Source organism: Leuciscus leuciscus (assembly GCF_965113295.1).
Source record: "Leuciscus leuciscus genome assembly, chromosome: 3".
Taxonomy (NCBI): domain Eukaryota; kingdom Metazoa; phylum Chordata; class Actinopteri; order Cypriniformes; family Leuciscidae; genus Leuciscus; species Leuciscus leuciscus.
Genome location: NC_138727.1, coordinates 18,177,185 through 18,205,176, shown reverse-complemented (window position 1 = coordinate 18,205,176; position 27,992 = coordinate 18,177,185). Strand labels below are relative to the sequence as shown.

At 39.0% G+C, this 27,992-nt stretch overlaps 1 protein-coding gene across 1 annotated transcript; it reads left to right on the top strand.

Annotated features, from left to right (window-relative positions):
• Nucleotides 1-599: 599 nt before the first annotated feature.
• Nucleotides 600-26,575, top strand: chrnb5a (cholinergic receptor, nicotinic, beta 5a). The gene is made up of 7 exons (XM_082164598.1): nucleotides 600-1,290; nucleotides 6,967-7,112; nucleotides 16,423-16,467; nucleotides 17,044-17,153; nucleotides 19,734-20,694; nucleotides 24,750-24,892; nucleotides 25,118-26,575. The coding sequence occupies exons 1-7, from the start codon at nucleotides 1,239-1,241 to the stop codon at nucleotides 25,131-25,133; spliced, it is 1,473 nt and encodes a 490-aa protein (XP_082020724.1). The 5' UTR covers nucleotides 600-1,238; the 3' UTR covers nucleotides 25,134-26,575.
• Nucleotides 26,576-27,992: the final 1,417 nt, after the last annotated feature.

Here is a 27,992-nt window from a genome sequence, read left to right as displayed (position 1 = left end):
AGCTACTAATAATCATATTGATTAATATGGATTTAGTTCACAATGCCTTTGTGAACGTTTCTAAGAATGTTTTAGTAGAATGGGCTTTCAATAGAGGGACATAAATCTTCCAGGTTCATTAAAAATCTTAATTTGTGTTTCAAGGATTAACAAAAGTCTTATAGGTTTGGAACAACATAAATGACCATTTAAAATTTTGGGTGAACAAATGACAGACAAGGGAGATAGTTGTGCTGATACAGTTGATTTTTTTGTTGGACTGAGATGAAAGATGACCTCTAAATACTGTCTAAAAACATTTATGTTGTGGTATCCCTTAAAAAAAAGACACTTGGGCATATGTAGCCTATCTATCAGTTAAACAAATGTAAGAAAAGAAATACATTTTAATAATAAAACAGATGGATAGATAGATAGATAGATAGATAGATAGATAGATAGATAGATAGATAGATAGATAGATAGATAGGGTAAAGTGAAACATCTTTAAATTAATATATTAACTGTTTAATAAATTACCTGTTATCAACCGTTTCCTGCAGCTCGCACGGGAAACGGCGCGGTTCGTCACGTGGTTCTCCCGGAGCAATGCCCCATATGAGAATGTATCTGTTCTCACAGATCCTTGCACTGCATCCGAAGATCACTCAGCCAGGAATACACAATAGCCTGGTACAATAGTATAAAAATATTGACGGTACCGAAGTTTGATAAAGCAGAAAAGGATAAAAGCAGACGTGTCTGGGAGATTGAACAGTCTCATCATTGTGTTCCTGCTCTTCATCTCTTAAAAGTTGGAGCCGGTGTCTACTGTCGGTTATTTTCGTGTTTTCGGGAAACACGTTTACAAATGCAACAACGATGTTTCTTTCTTGTTAAGACATGCGTGCTGACTTGATGAATGGCTCAAGCGTGCTTCAAATGTAAGCGCGCGTAATCTGACTGGAGTCTGTGGACGGGCTCGCGCTTCTCTCGGCTGAACTGGAATACATTGTATTAACGCGAGCAAAACATCTGTCGATGATTGGGAGACGGCTGCTGAAAACTGAGAGAGGAAGAGCAAAGCCTGGAGCACAGAGAATATAGCGTTAAACATACGACAGCACCTGTCCTGGAGAGGACGGAGGACTCTGGAGGGTGATAGTGGCCGTGGACTGGACATCACTGTGAACCTTCACCCGGGACAGAAGAGAAAGAGAGGAAGAGAGAGAGAGAGAGAGAGAGTAACGGGCTCCGTGATGGCATCAAAGTGGTTTTTATGTCCCTGTCTATTTTGGCTGTGCGTGACAAGTAAGAAGCTATGGCATAGGCTACTTGTTTTTTAATAACACTTATTTTTATATAGGGCTATGGTCTGTCTTTATATATTCAGAATGTTAGTAACGACAGAACATGAACTAAGCATGCAATACTTTTTATTACAGACATTGGTAACAAGGTGGTCTTCTTTATCCTTTATACCCCCCCCCCTCCCCCTCTCTCTCTCTCTCTCTCTCTCTCTCTCTCTCTCTCTCTTTCTCCCCCTCCCTTCTCTCTCCCCTCTCTCTCCTCTCTCTCTCTCTCTCTCTCTCTCTCTCTCGCTCTCTCTCTGTCTCTCTCTCTCCTAATGGATGCATGAGTTCATGTGGGACACGTGTATAGTGAGAGACTTGTTGATCAAGTTTGTTGGTAACACTTTACAATAAGGTTCCTTTATTAAACATTAGTTAATGTATTAACTAACATGAACTAACAATGAGCAATACATTTATTACTGTTTTTGTTAATCTTTGTTAATGTTTGTTAACAAAAATAAAGCTGTTCATTGTTTGTTCATGTTAGTTCACAGTGCATTAACTAATGTTAACAAGATTTTAATAAAGTATAAGTAAATGTTGAAATTAACATTGACAAATATGAACAAATGTTGTATAAGTGCAGTTAATTATTAGTTAATGTTAACTAATGTAGTTAACTAATGAACCTTATTGTAAAGTGTTACCAGTTTATTTATTTGTTCATTAAGTAGGTCAAATACAATTCTTTTTGTTTCCATGTTTCTGAAACTGAACAGAGGTGATTAGTAGTTTTTACACTGCTTCAGAAGACCTTGGATATAGTGCTTGAGTTGTATGGACTACTTTTGATGCTTTAATAGGGCTTTTTGTCATTTTTGGAGCTTGAAGGCCCCTGGTCCTTATTCACTTTCATTGAAGAGAGCAGCATGGACATTATTTTACTTCTCCTTTTGTATTCCATGCAAGAAGAAAACTATATAGGTTGGATTTTTTATATTTAATTAACCTTTGAACCACATACGGAATGAGTTTGATTTAGTCAAATACACATACACACACACAGACAAATGTGTCATTATATAGCCTACAAACATTTTAAAAACCTGCATGTGTAAATATTGTTGTGAAAGTATTTGAAGTTAAGACATTTTTTGGGCTAAATGATTACTTTTTAGGGTAGTCCATATGTCCATAGACCCTTTTCATATAAGTTGAAGTAAATTAAGTAAAAATAGAGGTAAATGGAAGAGATATGTTATCACAGCATTCCCTTTCCCAAACTCCAGTAGCTTAAAAAAAAAAAAAAAAAGGGTTATATAACACAAAGTAGAGTGTACTAGTACAATAAATAATACATTAAGAAAGAAATAGTTTTATCTTTTTACCTGGCTAAATTAAATCAAACATCACTAAACTTTTAAAATAGTCCATAGATTTAGACTTTTCCACTGCAGTTCTGTAGATGCATGGATTTAGATTCATTTTATAACAAGCATTCTGTTTATTTTACATAAAACAAATGGTTCAAGTCTTTGTGACAGTTTGTGCCCACAGCAAGACAGAAAGATTTATGTACAACATCTGTATTTTCAAATGATCAACTGTATATGTTACTGTTATATGTAGCAGTTCCAAAGATACAGGATTAAGATCGATGTGCATACATAATTTAATAAAGATAGCATGTAATTTGGATTTATTTGCTATCTTCATTCAATTACATCTGCACACTGAAAAAAACCCCCAAAAAAACATAAAACATAAGATAAAATGCATATGTAATATGAACCAAAAAGCAAAGGTACAAAACAGTGACCATAATATCAAGAAATTTGTCATGGAATTACTGGCAAAACTTTGAGTAAACAGTATAGATGTGAAATCAATTTCTAAGATGCAAAGAACATACTATATATATATTTTGTGTCTGTGTTTGTGTAGTGGTTATGGTTATGCCTGTGTAATATTATTACTATACTGTAGGAGAAGACCCATAATGTGAGGGATGAGAGCACTTAACCCCCACTAACATCCATTAACAAGAGCAAGCATGACAAAAGCACACAACCTCTTCACAGGCAATTCACATAAATTACAGCTCAACGAATAGCCACGAACACACACATATAGTGTAAATTACATCTATATGATTCATTTAATCTTTAATTATCATCTCTTTCACAAGTTGTTGCTTATGTTGATGTATCTCTTCTACACAGCCTTTCTGTATGCTGTATTTTATGTTTGTTTAATGTTGTTTCTATGTTACGAATGCTGAGAGATGAGGCAGAGAGAGAATCCACTTGCATGCACGTTTTTAATTACAAAACTTCACATGACTGGACAGGAACATCTGACCCAAAACACGAACACAATCCACCATGAAACAAGCAAAACACAATAGAAACACAAGGGCTATATATATGCACAGGTGCAAACAGGCTTAACAGGGTAATGAGGAAACGAGAAACACCTGGGGATCCTAATCAACATGAAAAACTACAATGAACTACAAACATGGCACTAGGACAGGAAATTCAACAAAAGTCCAGACAAGACATAGGGAAATATATGACATTCTACATTATTATGGAGATTCAATGTGAAAGTATTACAATATAAAAATGATATCAAAAACTTTAATGTTATGTGCAATTAAACATTTACATTTACATTGACATTTAGTCATTTAGCAGACGCCTTTGTCCAAAGCGACTTACAAATTAGGACAAAATTCAGCGAGTCATCATAAAGAGGCAAAAGCAACAACAACGCAAGAAGTGCTCAAAATACGAAGTTCAGGTATTATTCAGAGTAGCATAAGCCTGATAAGTGATGTTTCAAAGGGAAAGGAAATTATTATTATTATATATATTTTTTTTTTTTTTTTATAAGGTAAAGTGCTCACGGAAGAGATTGGTTTTCAGCTGTCTTTTGAATGTTGTCAGGGATTCTGCATTCCGGATGAGGGTGGGGAGAGCGTTCCACCAGTTATTAAACATAATTAATTACAGAAAAATGTGCTATTAATTAGTTTTTTTTTAAATCGATTGAAAGCATGTTTTTACATTTTACTGTATTTAAAAAAATACCTGCATGTAATTACAGCTGTAATTAATTTCTGTAATTACATATATAATTACACTGTTGAGCTTATCCCTTAACACATCCTTAAACCTATACCATACCATGAAACATATCCCTTACCTTACCCATGTCTCACCTCGATAGCAGCAAAAGTGTTTTGCAAAACAACTTAAACACAATAAGTACACTACATTACTTAGCAATTAATAGTACAACAATATATCAGCATATGTGTGTGTGTGTGTGTGTGTGTTTCTCAACCACTATTAGAAGTTGGTGACACGATATTAACAGCATTTAGTCTCAGTCTTTGAATTTGATTAGCTGAGTGGCGTTCCAAGAGTTTTGATGTACAGTCCAACAACTCTGGGAGTTTTCATTGTTTGTATCAGTCTGCTTGCCTTTGTCTGTGAATTAGTGGTTGAGTGGTTGTTACTCTTTCTACAGTTTTTAAGCGTTAAGCTATTGTTACGGTGGTGAAATGGGCTGAATTGTATAGGAACATGATTCATTCAAAAACTCTGATTAATTCAGGAACAAAATATCACATGTATTTAAACTACCATTCAGAATTTTGGGTTCGGTAAGATTTTTTAATGATTTCTCTTATGATCATCTACATTTATTTGATGAATACAGAAAAAAAAAACACAATTTAAAAGAACTTTTCTATGAGCAATAAGACTTTAGTTATCTTGACGTCAGATGAGCTTCATTAAATTTGCAGTGACATCACAAAGGACCGTCTAGCCTCCAGGCTCGTTGGTCTGATTCTCACTTTGGGTGCGAGAGGTCTCGGCTTCAAAACCTGGAAAAGCCCTGCGGTTTTAGAAAGAGTGTCAGGAGCAGCCAATTGGATCCTTCCTTTGCAGCACTGAGTGTGAAATCCCTGCAGCGAGTTGTGTTCATCTGTACTTCAACTTAGCCAAGATTTAATCAGATGGCAAGAGTTTATTATACATTGAAAATGGTTGTGCAGCTTAATATTTTTGTGGAAACCATGATACATTTTCGGATTTTCGGATGAATAGAAAGTTCAGATTGATTTAAAATAGAAATATTTTGTGTAATTATAAATGTCTTTACTGACACTTTTATTAAATTAAATTTAATCCTTGCTGAATAAAAATATTATGAATAAAAAGTATTAATTTCTTTAGAAAAAATCTTACCGACCAAATGGTATAGTACATGGAACAGTTTGTATCTACCTTGGCTTTGTTCGGAACAGACAATATTGTGTCTAAAATGTAATGTAAATTGTAAAATATTGAAGTCTTGTTTATTTATAAACATGCTCATATTTTTACAAGTGGTTTTGGGTACTGATTACTGCATTTTAATCCACTGCAGCTCATATAGACATTGAAAGACTGACAAATAGAATCAATAAAATGTATATTAGGCTTTGAATCAGATGCTTCTGCAGATGTTTTTTCTGTCTTATGACGCATTGGCCAACGCCTGGAAATGGTGGTCACAGATGGGTCTAAGATTAGAGGTAATAGGTCAGACACACATATACTCATTCATTGATTGTCCTTAAAGAGTCATCAATGGCTTTTGCATGGGAATATCTTCCTTGAAGACTGAGTTACACAAAAAACAAACACAAAACTGATAAGTGGATCTGGACTTTGTGTTGCTTAAGGAGACAAGCCATCCGAAATGACTAAGGCTCAGCATAGCTTCGAAAGCTCAAAGGTCTGTGTGTGTGTGTGTGTGTGTGTCTCTTCTGGTGTGGAATGGATCATACCAATCGAGTCTGACACAATCTTGGATTCATGACGGGAACTAGGTGTGTGTGTGTTTGTGTGTCAGTGTTCTGTTTTGGGAGGAGGAGTAGAGTCAGTGGAGTCCTTTATCCCACATGCAGTGAGGAGGAAATGGCATGTGTTTGTGTGTGTGTGTATTTTTTATTTTTTTTGCTACAGTCTTGGCAAGTCATTGTTTTGCCATGTCATTGGCACACTCCCTTCACAGCATTGGTGGGCTTATGAGTTATGATGGGATAAGATGCATAGTAAAATTATTATGACATGTTTGTTTTTTGCTCTGCAGTGAAAGCAGATTACATGCAGCTTAGCAGACATTTTTGACCTTTTCATGATATTCTCAAAAACTCAAGAACTATATTTAAAAAAAAAAAAAATGTAGAGATGTATCACTGCTTTGTGACTTTAATGTCTTTCGATGAATATCTGACATTTAATGATACAATTTTAAAAGGTTTTGGCAAACAGACATTAGATTCAAAGCTAGAACAGCAATTTTTTTGTTTGTGATCCATTTATAATTCTTTTTCCTAAATTTGTTTTTTTGGCAAAGCAGTCATAATTTAGTTTATTAAAGTAATTTATAAATAGTCAATTTAACACAATAACGTGCTGCTCAGACTGTTGAAGTCAGATGTCAGAATGATCTGTTTTGCTGTTTGTTTTCAGTAAATGGTCTTACAATCTTTGATCAAGGAAAGTTTGATTAGTCATGACATGACCCATTTGCCATTTATTGATCTTCAAACATTTCTTTTTCCCCCCCATGTGGATGTGTCTCTGTGTGTGTGTGTGTGTGTGTGTGTGTGTGTGTGTGTGTCTGTTAGTGTCTCTTGCTGCTGATGCTGAGGAAAGGCTGGTAGATTTTCTGCTTGGTCCTGAGCGCTACAATAAGCTTATCCGGCCTGCGGTCAATAAGAGTCAGCAGGTCACTATTGGCATCAAAGTCTCTCTCGCACAGCTCATTAGTGTGGTAAGTGTTTCACATTCACACACACACACACACACACACACACACACACACACACACACACACACACACACACACACACACACACACACACACACACACACACACACACACACACACACACACACACACACACACACACACACACACACACACACACACACACACACACACACACACCAAAATATTAGATAAAAAAATGACTGACTCCAAACTTTTAAACGGTAGTGTATGTAGTTAATATTTTAGGCATTTAGCATATACAGTAGTAGTATCCAGAGCAACTTAAAAAAAAGTGTAGATAAATATGAATTTAAATATTAAAAATGTATTACAAATTTAAATAAATATTATAAAATGTTATGTTATATATATAATGTTCATGTCACAAGCACACAATTGCATTACATCCATGGTGCAACAGAAGAATGCCCATGACACATTAGAGACTTAAGGTACATTCAGAGTGACAGGTAAATTCACTTTGACACTGTGCTCTAACCAGGCATAATGCCACAAAGTGACAAGCAACACAACATTTTGTTTCTACATTCGTCCGGTTACATTCTGTATCTCCGCCCACTGCAAAATTTGTTCTGCTCATTTGTTCAACTCTGTGCTTCAGACAGCTGTATATTAAACAGCATATATATTCAGACGGACTTCCACTCTTTGTGCGGACGCTGGAACCCTGCCACGTTCATGTCTGATTAGGACAGTGTTAGTGCTCACACGGGTGATACAGGTTTGAGTCTGGATTGTGTCATATCCTCATCATATCCAAACAAATTTATGTCATGAAACTCTAGATGGCACAGGCCAATAGCGCAACCTGCTTGCAATTAAATCATTATCTATAGTGCACAGCTGATTGGTTCCTGCTGTATCAGTAGCCAACTGTATTTGAAGCCTTAAAGCCATCAACCTTAAAGTCGACATGAAATCAAAATTGACCCTATTTACTTTGTTAGCGCATATTACTAGTTTTGTGGTGAACAATTAATCAGTGCAAGTTAATACACAAAAAACGTAATACTTTCGGTCTGGAATGGCGTTCCTTTTCTGATAACGTCAGTTTGACGGCTTGGATTGAAAATGCTTAACTACTTTCGTCAAACCGTTAGTCTGCTATGAGCAGAGATGGAGAGGAGGAGCGCTAAAGTAAAACCCTGCCCTCTGTTCAATATTCCGTTTCACTTGGAAACACGTCACAACACTGGAGAAAAGTCATTTGGAACTTCCGGTTCACGGGGACTTTAAAATACAGCACTTGGTTAGCATTTGCCTTAGCAGTGCAGCACGCTTTCAGAAACCCTCCACTTTGCCCAGCTCCACCTGTATAGATCTGCTACGGGTAATTCATGTACAGCAGCAGCAGCAGCAGCATGTCTTACTTGCTCACAGCAGCGTGTCGTGTATGAATTGGCAGTAGCAAGTCCCGTACTTGCTCTGCAGCAGCAGCAGCAATAAAAGCAGCACCGTAGCAGATCTATTCTGCCAAGACCAAACATTTTAACATTGCCATACCCATTACCATGCCAAACACTCCGAGAGTTGTCATGCCAGAAAAAAAATGATGTTCCTTTTTCACTGTTGCATACAAACTAGGACTGTCAAGTGATTAAAATTTGTAATTATATTGCATGATGTGTGTGCCGATTAATTAATCTAGTTAATCGCAAATTAATCACATCAAATTACTCCCAAAAGATACTCCCAAAAGATCATTTTAAGTTATTGGGCCCTATTTTAACGATCTGAAATGCAAGTATCAAGTGCGAAACGCAAGTAACTTTGTGGGCGGGTCTTGGGCGCTGTTGCTATTATACCGGCGGGATAAATGACTCTTGCGCCCGACGCAAATCTAAAATGCGTTGGTCTGAAGTTGCATCATTATTCATAGGTGTGGTTTGGGCGTAACATGAAATAAACCAATCAGAGCATCATCTCACATTCCCTTTAAAGGGATAGTTCACTTTGAAATTAAATTTTGGTTCTTGTCCGTTCTTGTCCGGGCGGGTATAAATATATACACTAGATGTCGCATTGGCTACGGTTTCGTTCCAATGAACTGCAGTAGTCAAGGCGACTTCTATTGTATATATCTATACCCGCCCGCGCTCTCAGATCACTTGGACGTGGCTGTGTACAAGAGGTAAAAACGATATAAATACTGTTCGTTTTCTCACACAAACCGCTCGTTTCGTGTCTTGGGCCATCAATGTGTACTTACGATGGGGAATTGTTTAATTTGGACGATGGGGAATTGTTTTAATTTGGACTCTGTGCATGCTCTTTGAGACAGTGACCATAGACCTGCATTATATGACTGACAGACAAGAACAGTTTGACCTAAAAATATAAAAATTGAAACTACTGCGGAAAAAAAGACACCTACATCTTGGATGCCCTTGAGGTAAGCTAAAACATACCAAAATTTAATTTCAAAGTGAACTATCCCTTTAAGAGCAGGCGCGCTTGTTCTATAGCGGATTCCTATTATAACGGCGGATTTGCCAGGCGCGCGCCAGGGGCGGTTCACAGCCGAGGAGGCCGACGTTCTCGTCAGGGCCGTAAAACACAGAGAAGTGATGTTGGGGATGGGAGAAACCCACTCAAATTAGCTTCGGCTAAACAGGCGTATGATAATTTGGGTAAATGTGTAAGCTACTGTAGATGTATGCTTTTATAATAAACTATCTATCTATCTATCTATCTATCTATCTATCTATCTATCTATCTATCTATCTATCTATCTATCTATCTATCATAATAATAATGTATGATTTGCAAAAATGAAAACTGTTGCTTCTGTGTAGATCAAAGTGTATGCGCGTTGTGCACACGCTACATTGATTATGGCCAAGCATGCGCCCTTAAAATAGCATATGAAAAACATGGGCAACGCGCCACTGACTTTAAACTAGGTTTTTTCAGTCAGTGGCGGAATTGTTTTCTAAACCTGCAAAATAGCATGAGGGAACATTTGCGCCCGAACACGCCTCCTCTTTGCGCTGTACCGCCCTCGGGAGCACAAGTGTATTTCTTAGTTAACCGACGTGCGTCTGTGGAGGGAAAAGTCTGCTGTGCGCGGGTGCAAAATAGGAATGATACATGCGTCGGTGTACAAAGTCAATTGCGCTGGGTGCAAGATAGGGCCCATTGTGTTAAATGAGAAAAGCATCAAATAGACATTACAAAAAGTAGCTTTAGAAATAAATATTTTATCTGCTTGAACATAAAAGTTTAGGGTCAGTAAAATAAATTAATTTGAGATGTCTCAGTATTTTTGTTATTGTTCATACAATTGAAGTCAATTGTAACCAATGGAAACCAAAACAGCATTCTTGAAAATATCTTCTTTTATGTTCCGGAGTCATATAGGTTTGAAACACCTGAGGGTGAGTAAATGATGACAGAATTTTCATTTTTGGGTGAACTATTGTTACGGAATCAGACTCACAAGACAGAGATTAAACAAACAGGAAGTTTATTTGGACAACAACTAAGCGGGTGAACTGGAAGCAGGTGAGTAAGAAGTGCAATGATGAATCGGAGAGTGGGATGCTGGCAGTGAATGTAATGCATATTCTTACAGGAATGTTGATGGGTCGATGAAGGCGTGGAATGCAGGATCGCTGGAGACTTTGGAGACACGGAGGAAGGACGAGACACTGGGGGAATCACACGGAGGAGAATGGAGACAAGACGATGGAGTAGGGGTTGGAGATAGATCGCTGTCAGGTAGGTTGTTGCAAGGTAAGGCAAGTTGTCCTCTTCATACAAACGAGACCGGACAATGAACTGTGTGTGCTTTAGTTGTGGCAGTGATGAGGGTGATGATGAGGTGCAGGTGTGTGTGATCAGAACTCAGGTGAGGGAGTGGCCGTGATTGGCTGGTGAGAGAGCCTGGCAGATCTGTAACAGTAGTTCCAAGAGTTCTGGTGGCCCTGGCAGAAGGTTCGTAGGAAATGACCAATTTCCTGAATCTTTCTTTCGGTCTGCCCGTTCGACTGCGGATGGTACCCAGACGATAGGCTTACTGTCACACCTAGGAGAGAAAAGAACACTTTCCATACCCTGGATATAAACTGCGGTCCACGGTCTGAAACAATGTCTGCTGGGAGTCCATAGTATCTGAAGACGTGATTGAAGAGGAGTTCTGCTGTTTCAGTTGCTGTGGGTAGTCCTTTGAGGAGGAGAAGACTACAGGATTTGGAGAATCGTCAGTTATCACCAGGATGCATGTGTTACCCTCAGAAGGTGGGAGGTCAGACATGAAGTCCACTCCTAGGTGTGACGATAGCCGGTTGGGAATGGGCAGTGGTAGAAGCTTGCCAGATGGTAGGTGGTGAGGACTCTTGGCCATGGCACAGTCTGCGGATCCTTGGATGAACCTTCTCACATCCCTTGCCATGTTAGGCCACCAAAAGCGATCTCTTAGCAGCGAGAGGATGTTATTGGCCCCTGGGTGGCCAATGCCCAAGGATGTATGTGCAGAGTGAATCAGGGGTGTGCATTGTGCTCTGTTGACATACTGATGTCCGAGGGGACAGCCCGGCGGAGCGGCGTTGGAGGCATTGGAGGAGGTGATGGAGTCTGAAGACCACTGGATGGGACTCACGATCAGCTCGGGTGGCAGGATGGGTTCGGGTTCTTCGCTGACCTCTTCTGGAGCATACAGACGAAAAAGAGCGTCAGCCTTCACATTCTTTGAACATGGAAGATAGGAAATGGAGAAATGAAATCAGGTAAAGAACAAGGCCCAACGGTCCTGGCGGGGATTGAGTCTCTTGGCTTCTTTTAAGTACTTGAGGTTCTTTTGATCAGTGATGATTGTGAAGGTGGGTTGAGCACCCTCCAACTAATACCTCCACTCCTCTAGGACTAGTTTGATGGCGAGGATTTCTCAGTTGCCGACATCGTAGTTCCTCTCCGCTGGGGTTTTTTGGAGTAGAAGGCGCATGGATGGAGTTTTGCTGGTGTCCCCTGCTGCTGAGACACTCCTACCCCGGTGGTGGATGCATCCACTTCCACGACAAAAGGTTGCTCTGTGTCTGGATGGATGAGGAGCGGTGCGCTGGTGAATGTCTTCTTCAGTTGTTGGAAGTCTTCGTTGGCAGCTGGTGACCAGGACAGAGACTTGGGCTTGTTCTGCAGGAGACTGATGAGTGGGCTGGTGATGGAACTGTAGCCGAAGATGAATCGTCTGTGAAAGTTTGCGAAGCCAAGAAAGCGTTGAAGTTATTTAATGGTGGATGGTGTGGGCCAGCTCTGGATGGCTTCCACCTTCCCCTCGTCCATCTGGATTCCTTTGTCACTGATGTTATAGCCAAGGAACTGCACTGAGGTTTGGTGGAAGGAACACTTCTCGGCTTTGAGGAAGAGATGGAATTCCCTCAGGTGTTTCAGGACCTCCGCAACGGTATGGCGATGGTCAGCCATGCTCCGGGAGTAAATGAGGATGTCATCTATGTAGATGAGGACGTATCGGTGAAGAAACTCCCGGAGCACCACATGCATGAAGTCCTGGAATACGGAGGGATCATGTGATCATTTACTAGATCACATGGCATAACCAAATAATCATAGTGTCCAGTAGGGGTCACGAAGGCAGTCTTCCATATCTTCCATGTCTATCCGGATGTGGTTGTATGCACTGCGGAGGTCCAACTTGGTAAACACTGTGGCTCTGCGGAGGTGTTCGAGCACCGCTGGGACCAGGGGAAGAGGATATACAATTTTTACGGTGATTTTGTTGTGGGCATGGTAATCAAAACAGGGCCGCAAGCCTCCGTCCTTCTTTGTAACGAAGAAGAAACTCGAAGCAGCAAGGGACGTAGAAGGGTGGATGTAGCCTTTTTGGAGGGCCTCTTCTACATACTCCTCCATGGCCTTCTGCTTGGGAAGTGAGAGGGAATAGATATTTCCGTGGGGCACTGGCTCACCCGGAATCAGGTCGATGGCGCAGTCCAATGCCCGGTGTGGAGGCAGCTGAGAGGCTCTCTGTGGGCAGAAAACATCGCTGAAGGGGGCATAACCATTTGGGATGTCGACCGACTGCTTCTCGACAGGGCTTTCGATGGAGGTGGAATTCAACGGGAGTACCTCGGTGATGATATGCCCCCCAGCACCACAATGCTGGGTTAGCCACCTCTGCCGTTCAATAAACGGTAGCCGGGTAGAGTCGACTTGCATTGGCTCGTGGCCTGATTCTGGAGTGCTGAGGTGCTCTGGCTGGCGGAGGAAGATAGATGGTGTTTGACCCTGGTGTTTTTCAAGACACGACTGCATATGGGTGGTGAAACGGATGGACAGTTGGATGAAACGTTCTAAACTGATGGCATTGTCGTATGCAGCGAGATGCAGCCGCACTCGGGGATCCAATCCCTGCCGATAGGTGGTGTGGAGCGAGTGCTCATTCCAGCTAGGGGTGTGCGATATGACGATTTTTTATCGTGGACGATTAAAATGTCTCCACGATCTGCTTTTGAAGAAATATCGTAGTATCGCGCATTCTCAGTTGCTGTTCTGGCGCCTCTGTCCCAACATACTGCACAACGCGACGTATATTCAGATCAAATGTTAACGCAGCGGAACGGGACACTACAGTTCACAAAAGTTCATAATTTGCATGTGCTTTAATGCCTTGTCGGTTAAACATTTAATTCGCGTGCTGATGCGCTGTTCTAACATGTGCGTTTCTCAGCGCATAAGTTACATGTGAAGCTCACATGCACTAAAAGCCTGTCTACCAGCGCCTGAATACTGGACTAAGTTATCTTTCGAGTCTTATTGTGCTAATACTGTCAAATACACACAAGGTTTACATAAACAAAGTCGGTGATGTCTAAAGTGAAAGCAAACTTGAGAAAATTGAGAGAAAATCTGCTTGTCAAATGCGTGTATAAAATGCAGCTCTTAAAGAGACAGTAGCAATAGTAAACACGCTGCCGTTTGTCCTTAAAGGGATAGTTCACCCAAAAATAAAAATGATCTCATTATTTACGCACTATAATGTTGTTCCAAGCCCGTATTAATTTCCTTCTAATATTGTTCTAATATTAATATTTTGAAGAATGTGGCTATACAAACAGTAGCTGGTCCCCATTGACTTCCATAGGAAAAAAATATACTATGGAAGTCACATTCTTCCAAATAACTTTTATTTTCAACAGAAGAAAGAAACTTATTCGAGTTTAAAACAACTTGAGAGAGTAAATTATGACAATTTGAATTTTTAGGAGAACTATCCCTTTATTGTTAAAACAACAAAATGCAAAGAGAAAATCACTCACTGCTCTTGACTGATAACTTTAATAGTAGCTTTAAGTAGCATTTATAATTTATACAGTGAAGTTTATGTTTTGTTTTATTTTCATATTTGTTCATTTAATTACTTTCATCAATGCTACTGTTAAATACACCTGTAGCTGAAAACAAAGCACTGTTTATTTAATTTGTATATTAAGTTGTGTGTGTAATGTGTATCTTTGATCTTAATATTTAATAACAAAGAAAATAATGACAAATATTTTTTTATCTTCGCCCGTCTGCCATTCTTTTTTATTTTATATTTTGTTACCTAAGGCTTTGTTTTTTAAAATATGGACATTAGTTTGGCTGTAATGCTCAGTCACAAAATAGTAAAACCAACATAAAAAAATAATCGTGATAAAATCGTTAATCGTGATTTTCCTGAAAAAAATCGTGATATGATATTTTTACCATATCGCCCACCCCTAATTCCAGCCACTGGCGGCCACGAGGGTTCTGAACTTGAGAACATAATCATTAATTGACAGATTCCCTTGACTGAGATGATAATGTTGCTCACCTATTGATGAATCTCCCACAGGGCTGCCGAAGTAAAAACTCACGAAAGTGAGTGACGAAATCATTAAGAGACTGGGTTACTGCGTTGGATTGCGTCCAGAGAGTATCAGCCCATTGGAGCGCTCGCCCCCTTAGAAGGGAAATGATGAACGCGATCTTAGCCCAGTCGTTGGTAAAGAGAGAATTGCAGGAGATTGCAGGAGAAATACGTTGCAATCTTCCGCCAGACCAAAGTAGGGCACTGGTTTGGCCATGGGGCTGGCGATCGCGATCAATCGGTGGTGATGACGGAAGTGGTGACTGATGCGGTGGTGACGGCTGGTGTGATGGGATCAGGATTGCCTTGGAGCAGTTCCGGTGAGCTCATGATGTTGTCTTCTGTTACGGAATCAGACTTACAAGACAGAGATTAAGCAAACATGAAGTTTTTTTGGACAACAACTAAGCGGGTGGAAGCAGGTGAGTAAGAAGTGCAATGATGAATCGGAGAGTGGGATGCTGGCAGTGAATGGAATGTATCTTCTTACAGGAATGTTGATGGGTCAATGAAGGCGTGGAATGATGGAATGCAGGATCGCTGGAGACTTTAGAGACACGGAGGAAGGACGAGACACTAGGAGAATCACACGGAGGAGAATGGAGACGACGCTGGAGAATGACGCTGGAGTAGAGGTTGGAGATAGATCGCTGGAGAGGTAAGGTAAGGTAAGGTAAGTAGTCCTCTTCATACAAACGAGACCGGACAGTGAACTGTGGTGAAGTGTGTGCTTTAGTAGTGGCAGTAATGAGGGCGATGATGAGGTCCCTTCATTTTTTATTAATAGGGATAATATTAAATAATTTATTGATTAATATGAAATAAATTTTTTTATGAAATGATACCCTTAATAAGAAACTAAAACTGCCAGTAGGTGTCGGTAAATGCCTAAATGAATAAGTCATTGAGTCATTCATTCATTTGATTCGTTCATAAATGGCTGTCTTTATGAATGGACCATTGAATCATTGATTCACCCGATTCGTTGAAAACACAGATTCATTCAGTAATGAAACACCACTGTGTGTTGCTCAAAGACGCACAACAGTTCTGCTGTAATTTATAGGTATTTTCATTTGCAAAATTTAGCAAAAACAGACTATATTGTGTCTAAAATATAACAAAATATTAACTTCTAATTTATTGAACTGTTGTATTAAATTAATATCACATTTGCACATGCTATTCGGGACAAAGACAGCACTCGTGTGATACTTGTTAATTATGTCATGTGATACTACTTTTTTATATAAATATGAGACAAAAACTTATACAGGAGTTGCCCCAATATCTTGAATTTTAGGGGCATTTTAACTGCATTATATAGTGTAGGCAACATCAAGCAGTGAGCTGTTGCCCTGCATCATGTTTGTCATCAGTCAACTGTATGAAGGTGAAAGCCCTTATACAAACACATTCAATGTTCTGTTCTTTTTACAGAATGAGAGGGAACAAATCATGACAACGAATGTGTGGCTGACGCAGGTAAGCTCACTCTCTATGCGTGTGCACTCATCGGGATAGTGTTATAAAACACAGTCAAATGAGCTGTCCCATACATGAGTGCAAACACAGCACGTAGCAGATTTGAGTTGAAATTAAAGGGATAGTTCACCCAAAAATGAAAATTCTGTGAATTTGAAAAGTTGAAAAATGAAAAGTTGTTTCAAACCTGTATGAATTTATTTTTTCTGCTGAACACAAAAGAAGATATTTTGAAAAATGTCTGTAACCAAACAGTTGACGGACCCCATTGACTTCCATATTTTTTTTTTTTTTCTACTATGGAAGTCATTGGGGTCCATCAACTGTTTGGTTACCGACATTTTTCAAAATATCTTCTTTTGTGTTCAGCAGAAAAAAGAAATTCATACAGGTTTGAAACAACTTGAGGGTGAGTAAATGATGACAGAATTTTCATTTTTGGGTGAACTATCCCTTTAAATTGTAGTTCACTTTTAGGTCATTTCTTTTGCATGATGGAAATTCCTGTTTAACCGAGTGAATGCATTTAGCATTTTTTTCAACAACATTTTCAACCACATTCTACTTTTTTTGTAGGAGTGGAATGACTACAGACTGGTGTGGGATCCGAATGAGTATGATGGCATCAAAAAACTACGAATACCATCGCAGCACATCTGGCTCCCTGATATAGTACTCTATAACAAGTATGCCATAACTGTGACCAGTAGCATACTGTGTACTGTATATATTGACTTCCATTCAAAGTTTGGGGCCGATAAGATTATTTAATGTTTTTGAAAGTCTCTTATGCTCACCAAGGCTGCATTATAAATACAGTAAAATAATAATATTAGTAAAAAATAGTTTAAAAAAGTAAAATTGTGAAATATTATTACATTTTAAATGGACTGTATTTAATATATTTTAAAATGTAATTTATCCCTGTGATGACAAAGCTGAATTTTCAGTAGCGTTACTCCAGTCTTCAGTGTCACATGGTCCTTCAGAAATCATTCTAATATGCTGATTTTCTGCTCATGAAACATTTCTTAGTATAATCGATGTTGAAAACAGTTGTGCTGCTTAATATTTTTGTGGAAACCATAATGAATTTTTCTTTTCAGGTTTCTTTGATGAAAATAAAGTTCAAAAGAACAGCATTTATTTGATATATATATATATATATATATATATATATATATATATATAGTAACAATGTAAAAGTATTTACTGTCACTTTTGATCAATTTAATGTAATGCATCCTTGCTCAATAAAGAGAAAAAAAAATCTTACTGACCCCAAACTTTTTGAACAATAGTATGAGCACAACATTAAGGATTCTTTCTGTTGGATAACTAGTTTGTTGTGGTTGATTTTATTTATATTTGATATAAATATTGATATTATTATAAATTATATATAATTATATATAAAATAACAATTTAAATAATTAATTTTCTTTACAATGAAAAATTTGCATGCTGAAAATTATAAAATAACTACACAATTAAAGCACTTTTGCTGGAAAACGATCACATACGATGCGGGCCGTTCTCATCGCTAAGCACTGATATACTGTATATACTTACATTCAGTATAGTTATATATTGTAATAGTCAATTCTCTAATGCATATCACAACATCTGATGAATTGATGTTTGATTAGTAATAGCTTGGAGTAGTATAATATTTGGAAAGAGTTATTAGTACCTCTGTGTGTTCACAGTTGTTCCCAGCCTTAAGCCGTGTAAACTTTTGGGATGCTTTTGACGCTTTGATGCAGTCACTGTTTAGTGACAAACTCAATACAAGCAAGCTGTCACTGTTCCAAGAGACTGGCTAATTATGCTAAAGAGTTGCCAAAAGCAAAAGCAGTTGCCTTCCCTTGTTGCTGTTCATTCAGGTCGTTCATGTCTTCACTCTTGACAAAGATCAAAAGAATGAATAATAATAATAATAATTCATTACATTTATATAGCGCTTTTCTCTGCACTCAAAGCACTTCACATAGAAGGGGGAATCTCCTCAACAACCACCAATGTGCAGCATCCACCTGGATGATGCGATGGCAGCCATAGTGCGCCAGAACGCCTAACACACATCAGCTTATTGGTGGAGAGGAGACAAGAGTGATGATGCCAATTAGTATATATATATATATATATATGGGGATGATTAGGAGGCCATGATGGACAAATTTGGCCAGGATGCCGGGGTTACACCCCTACTCTTTCGAAAGACATCCTGGGATTTTTTGTGACCTCAGAGTTAATGTCTCATCCGAAGGACGGTGCTCTTTTGAAAGAATAAATGTAACGAAAAAATGAAGGAAAAAAATAAGATGAATGACAAGCAAAAATGTTTAAACTGTTTTATCTAGGTCAGATGTTTGTTCCTAGTGGAAGCATTGTGTGTTATATATACATATATAGATCTACATTATATATATATATATATATATATATATATATATATATATATATATATATATATATATATATTTTAGTGGATAAAAATGGAGGATGCACTTGCACATGTTCATTGCTTAAATGGGAAAATTGGGTGGGATGAGACTAATTTGCTTAAGAGGCATTCCCTCATGTAAAGAGACAGTGGTTCATGTAATCCTTTGCTAAAATAAGCATTGTGTTTCTATGCTAATTTTAATTAAAAAGCTGTACACTAATAATTTTCAAAGGACACAGAGAAAAAGAGAGATCCTGGATTAAAGATCTGTTAATTAATGCATATTAATCAGGAACTGTGTGTGACGAGGAGGCGTTCTCAACGTCTCATATGCATGGGTTTTTCAAACTAGGGGCTGCAAGGAAGTGCATGGGAAAATTTGAGAGCAAAAATATAAAGATGCTTACAAAATGATTAGGGCAAACAAAGTAAACTACTTATTTTATACACTTGTGATATTAATTTAATAATTTTTAACACACCAAATTTTATATTACTACAGTTTCATCACAATTATGTTATTGGATTGACAGCTGTAATAAAAAAAAAAGGCTAGCTCTTAATTTAGAAATTAACCAATATTTAGATTAAATCTTTTTCACACAGTATAAAAAGGTCTTTATTTATCAAAATAAATTGCTGCAATTTAAGAAGGGGGTCCCTCGCAAGGGAATATTCATATTTGGCAATGGTTGGCATCAACAAGTTTGAAAATCCCTCTGCCTGTGAATGCATTTTGCCACTGTAACATACTTAATGCTTTTTACACAGTATACACTTTATCTATATTTAGAATGTATATTTTGTTCTTTTGCAGTGCAGATGGCGTGTATGAAGTATCTTTTTACTGCAATGCAGTTGTCTCCAACACCGGTGACATTTTCTGGCTCCCTCCTGCCATCTACAAGAGCGCCTGTGCGATTGAAGTCCGTAACTTCCCCTTTGATCAACAGAACTGCACGCTTAAATTTCGTTCCTGGACCTACGACCGCACAGAACTCGATCTTGTCTTGACGTCTGATTTTGCCAGTCGTGATGACTACACACCCAGCGGCGAATGGGATATTGTGTCGCTCCCTGGCAGAAAAAACGAAGACCCCAATGACCTCACATACCTGGATGTCACATACGACTTTGTGATCAGGCGCAAGCCTCTCTTCTACACGATTAACCTCATCATTCCATGCATCCTCATCACTTCTCTTGCAATTCTGGTTTTCTACCTTCCTTCAGACTGTGGGGAGAAGATGACACTTTGTATTTCAGTTCTTCTGGCTCTTACTGTGTTTCTGCTCCTGATTTCGAAGATCGTTCCACCAACATCACTGGCTGTTCCATTAATAGGGAAGTATCTGATGTTTACGATGGTGCTGGTCACATTTTCTATTGTGACGAGTGTGTGTGTGCTCAACGTGCACCACCGTTCTCCATCAACCCACCATATGCCCGCGTGGGTCAAGCGTGTGTTCCTCCATAAGCTTCCTGCTTTCCTTCTAATGCGACGACCGGGAAGGTCTAATGTACGGGAGAGGTTTAGGAGGAAACACCAGCAGAAATCGTTTTCCACTGATGCAAAGGGCATAAGGTTGGAAGGAGACTCATTCTTCTTAAGTGATGACCCTGGACGTGTGTGTGGGGCATGGAGGGTCGGCGACCTTCCTGAGGGGTCAGGCTTCAGGCAGAGAGTTAAAGTCAGACACGACCCAGATGTGGATGAGGCCATCGAAGGTGTGAGGTTCGTTGCTGAACATATGAAGATTGAGGATGATGATGAAGGGGTGAGAAGGGTTTTGAGTTTATTATTGACTTATTGAGGGTGCTTTCACACTGGCAGTTTAGTTCAAATCAGGGGACTGTTCGCATGAAAAATTTGTAATGTGAATGCTGTCTTACGGAACCAGGAGTGCACCGGAGTATCTAACCTAAGACTATCTGTAGACATCCTTAGTTCAACAAAGCACATGTAGGGGATGACAGTGATGATGATTTACCTTGAGCGTGCACTGTAATCGTGCACAGTGAGTTTAATCAGAGTGGTAAATGAATGGTTCAATCAGCTGTCTCCTCAAAAGAAGCCGTCCTTACACTGTTTCCTAACTACACAAGACGCGACACCGCGACACGCAATAAAAGGTACATTTTCCATGTTAATCAGAGTTTTTGTCCTAACCAGTTGCGACGGCGACACGCGACGATTCTATTTTCTATTTTCTGCGAGGTTGCGGCTGGATCAACAAACACAAAGTGTGGCAATGATAATCTCTGGTAGGCTGCTGTTTATGTGCTTTATTTAAGGTTAAAAGCATGTAATGTGACTTTGAATATCATTTAGTGCTCCCAGCTTTGTAGCCGTAAAAGCAACAATGGATAATTCACCTCAGATCTTGAAGTTAAACAAATGGAACGTTTAAACTGTGAACAAACAAGTGTATTATTTGACAAAGATTGTTTTAGGTACTCAGTATGTATTTATAAGTAATGTTGAAATGGTATAATATTTGTTAATTTGATTATGTAGGCTACTTATCCTTTTTTTTTGCGAGTGCCGTCAAGATTACACTCTGGTGCTGTGCACTTGCCACGAGAGCCCACCCACAGGCTGTTCTGATTGGCTGTGAGTTTTGATTGATTTTGACGCAGCTCGTAGTCGCGTAGCATCTGTGTGGACAACGCTATCTCACGACCAATTCATATGAATTCGTACGAGTGATTAAAAGGTGGCTTTTTCGTATGATTTGTCTAAACCCACATGATGGTTAGGTTTAGGGGCGGGGTCAGGGGTAGGTAATTTGTACGAATTCATACAAATTTGGCAACTCGTAAAATATGTACAATTTAGCAAAAATACGAGTACGAGTGAGGTCGTATGAATTCATACGAATTAGCCACATCATAAAATTCATACGAATTGCCGTGAGATCGGGTTGGTGTAGACAGGCAAATTGCATGTCGCTGGAATCTTATCGCATCGCGTCTGGTTAGGACTTAAGGCCAATTTATACTTCTACGTCGAGTGTACACCGTAGTGTAGTGTAGGCGACGCCGCCGTGAGCATTTATACTTCTGCGTTATGTCTGTGTTGCTCTGCAGTTACACCGCCGAAACGCTAGTTGGCGGGGGCGGGTTTTAATGTTCCACTGTGTTTAGATTCCTTGTGGCTGTTTTGAGTTTAGGCTACTAAGCGACTGAAAGAGAGCGGATCATATTGGAGTTGGAGCTTATCGAGGTGGAAAAATAGTTAATTTTAGTGAAATTACTAAAACTAAAAGGCAGAAACGAGAGAAGGCGTCGGAGGAGATGGTACGTACGACCCGTGAACCTGTTGACGGTTGAACCGAATTTAAAAATGACGGACGGTGCAGAAGAACACGCCGGAAATGCGTAGGAGGAAATGCGATGCTACCAAGCCGACCAATCACAGATCTTGCGGTCCGCGTCGTCGCGACGTGTAGTTACATTTTTGAGGAGGTGCGCGTCAGGGTACGGCAAAGGGTATGACGTATGATACACGTCTATGCGTATGCTACGCCGTATCTACTGCGTGCACCCGACGCAGAAGTATAAATTGGCCTTTAGGAGGACACGGTGTTATGCGACGCACACACAGCAGATTCACTGTTTTCTGCAGAATAGCACCAAATTAATAAATAAAAAAACTATATATTAACCTGCTTTCTGTCTTCTATTACACTCGTATTCAGACCACAGCAAACGTGCCCAGTGTGAAAGCCCCCTAAATTAATTGATTGCTTGTAGTTTGCAAATTTTAATTAGACAGAACAGCCAGGTGTACTTTTCTCAGAGGTGTAAAGAGTACCTAAAAAACATACTTGAGTAAGAGTACAGATACCTTACAGCGAAAATGACTCCATTACAAGTTACCAATTCTAACATGACTTGAGTAAAAGTCTTTGATTTTAACAGTGTTTTTTACTCTTACCCGGTATACTGAATGTAGGCTCAAAGATGCACTAGTCAACACTTAAAACACATGCCAATGAAAAACAAGAAACATTTGATTTATAAGGAGAGCAATCACGTTTATTATCTAAAGTCAAAATAAAACTGAACACTTCAATATTGCAATTGACACAACAGCCTCTTAAAAGTCTACGAACACTCAAGTCTCAGTTAAGCTTGAGTGCTTAAAAAGGTCATAATTAAACCAATATTCTTTAAAAAGGTTTATTCAATATAACAGATACATAAAACATTAAGTAAAATTTAATTGTCAAAATTAAATTGTCAAAGCCTATTTGCACTAGATGTGCTGGTTTCGGCCTCATAACCAGCTGCAGCCATGAATCTCCATGCATCTCGTGTATGAAACACCTGCGATTCACAACTAAGTGCTAATGAACTCACATTTGCGTAATGTAGCCTTGTTGACAAGTTTGGGCGAGTAAGGGCAAAACGCACACGGTATAGTACCTTCAGTGCCCTGTAGATGGTGATATCGCTTCTTTTGTAGCAGAAATAAACTGCTGCAGAAAAAGTTAGGTGCCTTCTTGTATAATGTAACGAGTAATTGCATTACCAGAGAATGTCTAATATGGCGAGAAGTTTCACTCTCACTACACTTCCGGCTTCTGAACTGGTTGCAGTTCCACTCTGATTCCATATGAGGGCGCTCACAGGACGAGTGCAGAATGAATGGAGGTCAATGGCGGTATACCCCTCAAAATCCACTTTTCTCAGGATATAATTTTTTGTCTAGTAATTTGAATGTTGTATTCGAAAGGAGATGCAAAGAAATTACACATTGCTGGGTGTTAGATTTTTTAGAGTCACTTATTTGATTTAAAAAAGTCTTTCAAAATGTCAATGACGTCAGAATGCTGACGTCATTAGCAGAATGCTAGCGTGTTATGGGCAACAACAACTCAACCTGTAAGAAATCAAAACGACATAAGTACTCGTTCATTCAACTTTCGACCTAAAACCCATGTTGAACTTGCAAAATCTACAATCACATCTGAGATTTCTCAACGGCAATCGGGTGAAAGAGACAAATTTAGCCGTCTAGCCCCATTGACTCCCATTCATTTTGCACTCATGGCGAGCGCCCCCAGTGGAACTCTGGTGGTACTACAACCAAAATTCGGTACAATAGGGCTTAATAGGGAGTGGACAGGCTCTCCGTAGACGGGCTCTGGCATTACTCATCACAAATGTACTGGAGTAAAGAATACATAAAAGGGCCTACTTATTCAAAAATGTAGTCAAGTAGAGAGTAAAAGTTAATATCTTTGATAGCAAATTATCCAAAAAGATACTTAAGTACAGTAACTAATCTACATTTGCTCAAATTAGTTGTTCAAACCATGTTAATTATTACTTTTGTTAATGATGTCAGATTAATGCTGTACATTTTTATTTATTCTCTTCATTATTGCTGTTTATAATAATAATAATAATTAATGAATGAAATATTTTATCACATTTTGTTTCTTTAGTATTGTTGTTTAATGTGCCAGTTGTTTGACAGCATTTATGCTTCCTCCCAAAAGACTGGAAAGTTTTTTAAAAATCTTGTACAATAATGTGTTTATAAATATTTATTAATGAAATTAATTAATTAAACATTTATCCCTTACAAATACCTAAAGAATCATTAATGGAACCATTAAAAAAGTTAATTATTTACAATTCCCATCCCTAGACATACTACGTCTGAAGTGTGGAACAAAATACCAGGCATGAAAACATTGTGCTAAAACACGTTCAAAGCTTACTAAACCACTCAGGGTTAAGCTCATCCCTAATTCCCCCCTCATGACTATACATATATGTAGTTGTAATTAATGTGTTTTTGCTTGTATGTGTCATGCAGATCATTGAGGACTGGAAGTATGTAGCCATGGTGATCGACCGGCTCTTCCTCTGGATTTTTATCCTGGTGTGTGTCGTCGGCACACTCGGACTCTTTGTTCAGCCTCTCTTTCAGAGCTACAACACCCCCGTGGCAGAGGAAGTGTGAGTCACATATTTCTTTCTCTTCTCCTTCTCTTTAATTCATGATAGAGGAGTGTTTGGAGGCCAATGCCTTCTGGAGTTTTGTAAACTTCATATGCATTTAACAATAGGGTCACCTTCATGTGGAAAAGTTATCTGATGTTTACTGATGCATCTGCTTCTTTTTTTTCCCTTCCCTTCCTTTCCCCATGGTGTTCTTCTCTTTCCATTGTCTTCCTTTTGCAGATATGGGGATTTCTAAAATATCTGCTGAATGATCCTGTGACTTTTGGACAGAACTGTTGACCGAGTTTTGACATATCACAAACACAAATCCACATTATTGTTCAGCAGAACATAACCATTGTGGGGCGAATTCACTAAACTGTTGCACCACTTAGCTATGGTGTTTCAGCGCAAACATGAATCTTTATTCACAAACCACCTGCAATCCAGTTTAAGCTGGTACAAAATAGCATTTTGCATTCAAATTTATTGTTTTCTGTGCTAACCACCTTTCTATGCAAATTATTAGGCTTCTTATAGAATGTGTATTAAAAAATGAGCGCTGTGTGCCTGGTACAATTAACGTTGTGCGATTATCGACCGTAGAAAGCAAGTTGTAAACACAATTTTATGAAAAACAGATATTTGTTTGCATTTTCTATTGAACGTAATAGCAGTAAATTATCAAATGATGATTAATTGGAGTAGAGTGCTATAATAAGCCAGAAAATATGCCATTACCTGATTTGAATAATTCCTTGATGAAAATGAACCCATCAGCTGGTTCAATTCCTTGTTAGTGAATTCCTCCCATGTGCCACATGACAAACTTTGCCCACTCCACTCTCAAAGCTATAAACCAATGATCCTGTCTCTTTAGTTAAGAATTTCTCATTTGAACAATAATAGCGTCTTATGACAGCTGTCAGTGCCACTCAGTCGAAATCTTTGCAGCCAAATTGTTGTATAACTATACTATTTATATGTTTTATGTAGTGTTCACTTTTATATTTTTTCAAGGCACACATTCACTTCTATCAAAGAAGGTTTACAGGGTTTCAAGAGCAGGATGATTATCAGAGACCTTGATACAAGGACTAATTTTCTAAGATGTTTTTCTCCTTCTTGCTTGACACACAAAAGCATTGACACACAAACTGTAGTTCACTCAATATTGTTTGATTAATGGCTGTGAGTGGTATTCTGGAAATGAATCGCATTTTAATTGCCTTAAAAGAAAGTTTCATGCTGTGATCGAAAAGCACTTCACCACCACAATATTATGATCAATAGACTTTTCAAACTAAGTATTGTAATTATAAAAATAATACAATTTCTTTCAGTGTTACTTTTTTATGTGAAAGCAGTTTCTTTATCTCACTTTTTCTGTTGTGTTCATTCTCTTAATGCACATTCTACTTTTATGTCCCATCTTTGAATCGAGAGAGTCCATTTACAGAGTACATAAACTTTAAATCCCTAGACAATCCTCCATTATTGACATATGGATTATATATTATATGATACATACACCGTTGGGTATTTTTTTCAATGTGTTTTTTTTTATATTTGTTTAATTTCAGCACCTTCATACACAGTTTATAATTCTATGTACACAATATTCCTCAAAAATAAAAATACATCAGTTTAACCCTGTAAAGCCGGACAAATGAAATAAGAAAAGAATAAAAAGAAATCTTTAAAAAAAGATTGCATATGTATTTTTTGTTGAGTATTACATTTTATACATCAGGCTTTTATGGCACATATAGTATGAAATAGGAGAATACGGAGATCATACTCGAGGAGGAAAAAGTTTTATTTAGAGGCCCAAACTAAGCAAAAATATGCAATTTGCTGCAGTTGTTGATATTTATATGGCCAAAAAAGTAAAATGAAATTCTCAGCTGATAATGCAAATTAATGAGATCTTTAAAACAGTATAGCAGACTGCTTACATGAATGAAAATAAATATCAGAACTTGTCACTCTATGGCCCTGTTTACACCTAGTATTAAGATGCGCTTTGGTCAATCGGATCGGAAGTAAACAAGGGAGAGACATACCCGTACCTGGTGTTTTGATCTCTTTTGTCCACTTTCAACCACTTCTGTCCTGATTTGTTAGAGGAGAGGGTATATGGGCAGGTCTGTTTCAATCTAATGGACAAAATAAGCTTGCACAGTTAACATATGAACGTGCACGGAGACGACGGGAAAACATACGGAGAGCATCAGCTTTCGTTTCTGCTCTGAAGCCACAAGCCACAAGACCATGCCAAACGCTGTGAGTGCGTGAGAAAACAGGAATGGTGAGAGAAAATTTAGCTTGGTACGTTTTTCATCTTCAAACTAAACTTTGGTCTCCAGCCAACAAAGTGTAAATTCCGTCAGGCTAGCGCACTTCCAATAATGTTTATGTATTAAGTAAGTATTAAGAGTAAGCGGTCTTTTGTGGCTGTTCGAACACATTCAGCCACATGCAACGCCGAATGCTTTTTCGACTACCACTGGAAGTGGTCGAAAGTGGACAAATTCTAAACGTTTTAGACCTCGTTTATATCTGTATTTAGTGTTGTCCACTTGTGTTTCGATCGACCAAAACGCATCTTAATATCAGGTGTAAACAGGGCCTATATCTCCCAATAATATTGTAACATATTCGGCAAGTATGAGCAGAAGAAGGAAGAGACGGGGGCTCGGTAGACCAGGGCGACGACGGAGGGAGTGAGGACGACGGGAAAGCCGGGGGGAAGGAGAAGCCCAGTGGAGCAGAAGGGGTGGAGGGTTGAGGTGCAGTCGGAGACCCGGAAGTCAGTGGCGGAGGCAGAACGACGACTGACTAAGGCTGAGCCGGAGGGCTGAGGGAGCCCGGAGGAGTCCTAGGGCTGACGGACCACAGTGGAGATGAGGGAACACAGAGCCGACGGGCTGACAGATCGAGGTTGAGACATGGGCCTGGAGGTCCGAGGTGAAACTGAGAACTCAACCTTATGCCGAGCTGGTGGTCAGGAAGCCCGAGACGGAGTCGAAGAGCCGCACAGTGTTAGCGACGGGGGCAGAGACGAGGAACAAGATGACACCAGCGGAGCTGACGGATCCAGGAGGCTGGACAT

What these genes read in the sequence shown, in the direction of transcription:
- chrnb5a (XM_082164598.1), top strand. Translation starts at nt 1,239, where the DNA reads ATGGCATCAAAGTGGTTTTTATGTCCCTGTCTATTTTGGCTGTGCGTG. An exon ending in ATTTTGGCTGTGCGTGACAA is followed by an intron (nt 1,291 to 6,966) that starts GTAAGAAGCTAT and finishes TGTGTCTGTTAG; the next exon opens with TGTCTCTTGCTGCTGATGCT. An exon ending in TTGAGGATGATGATGAAGGG is followed by an intron (nt 20,695 to 24,749) that starts GTGAGAAGGGTT and finishes TGTGTCATGCAG; the next exon opens with ATCATTGAGGACTGGAAGTA.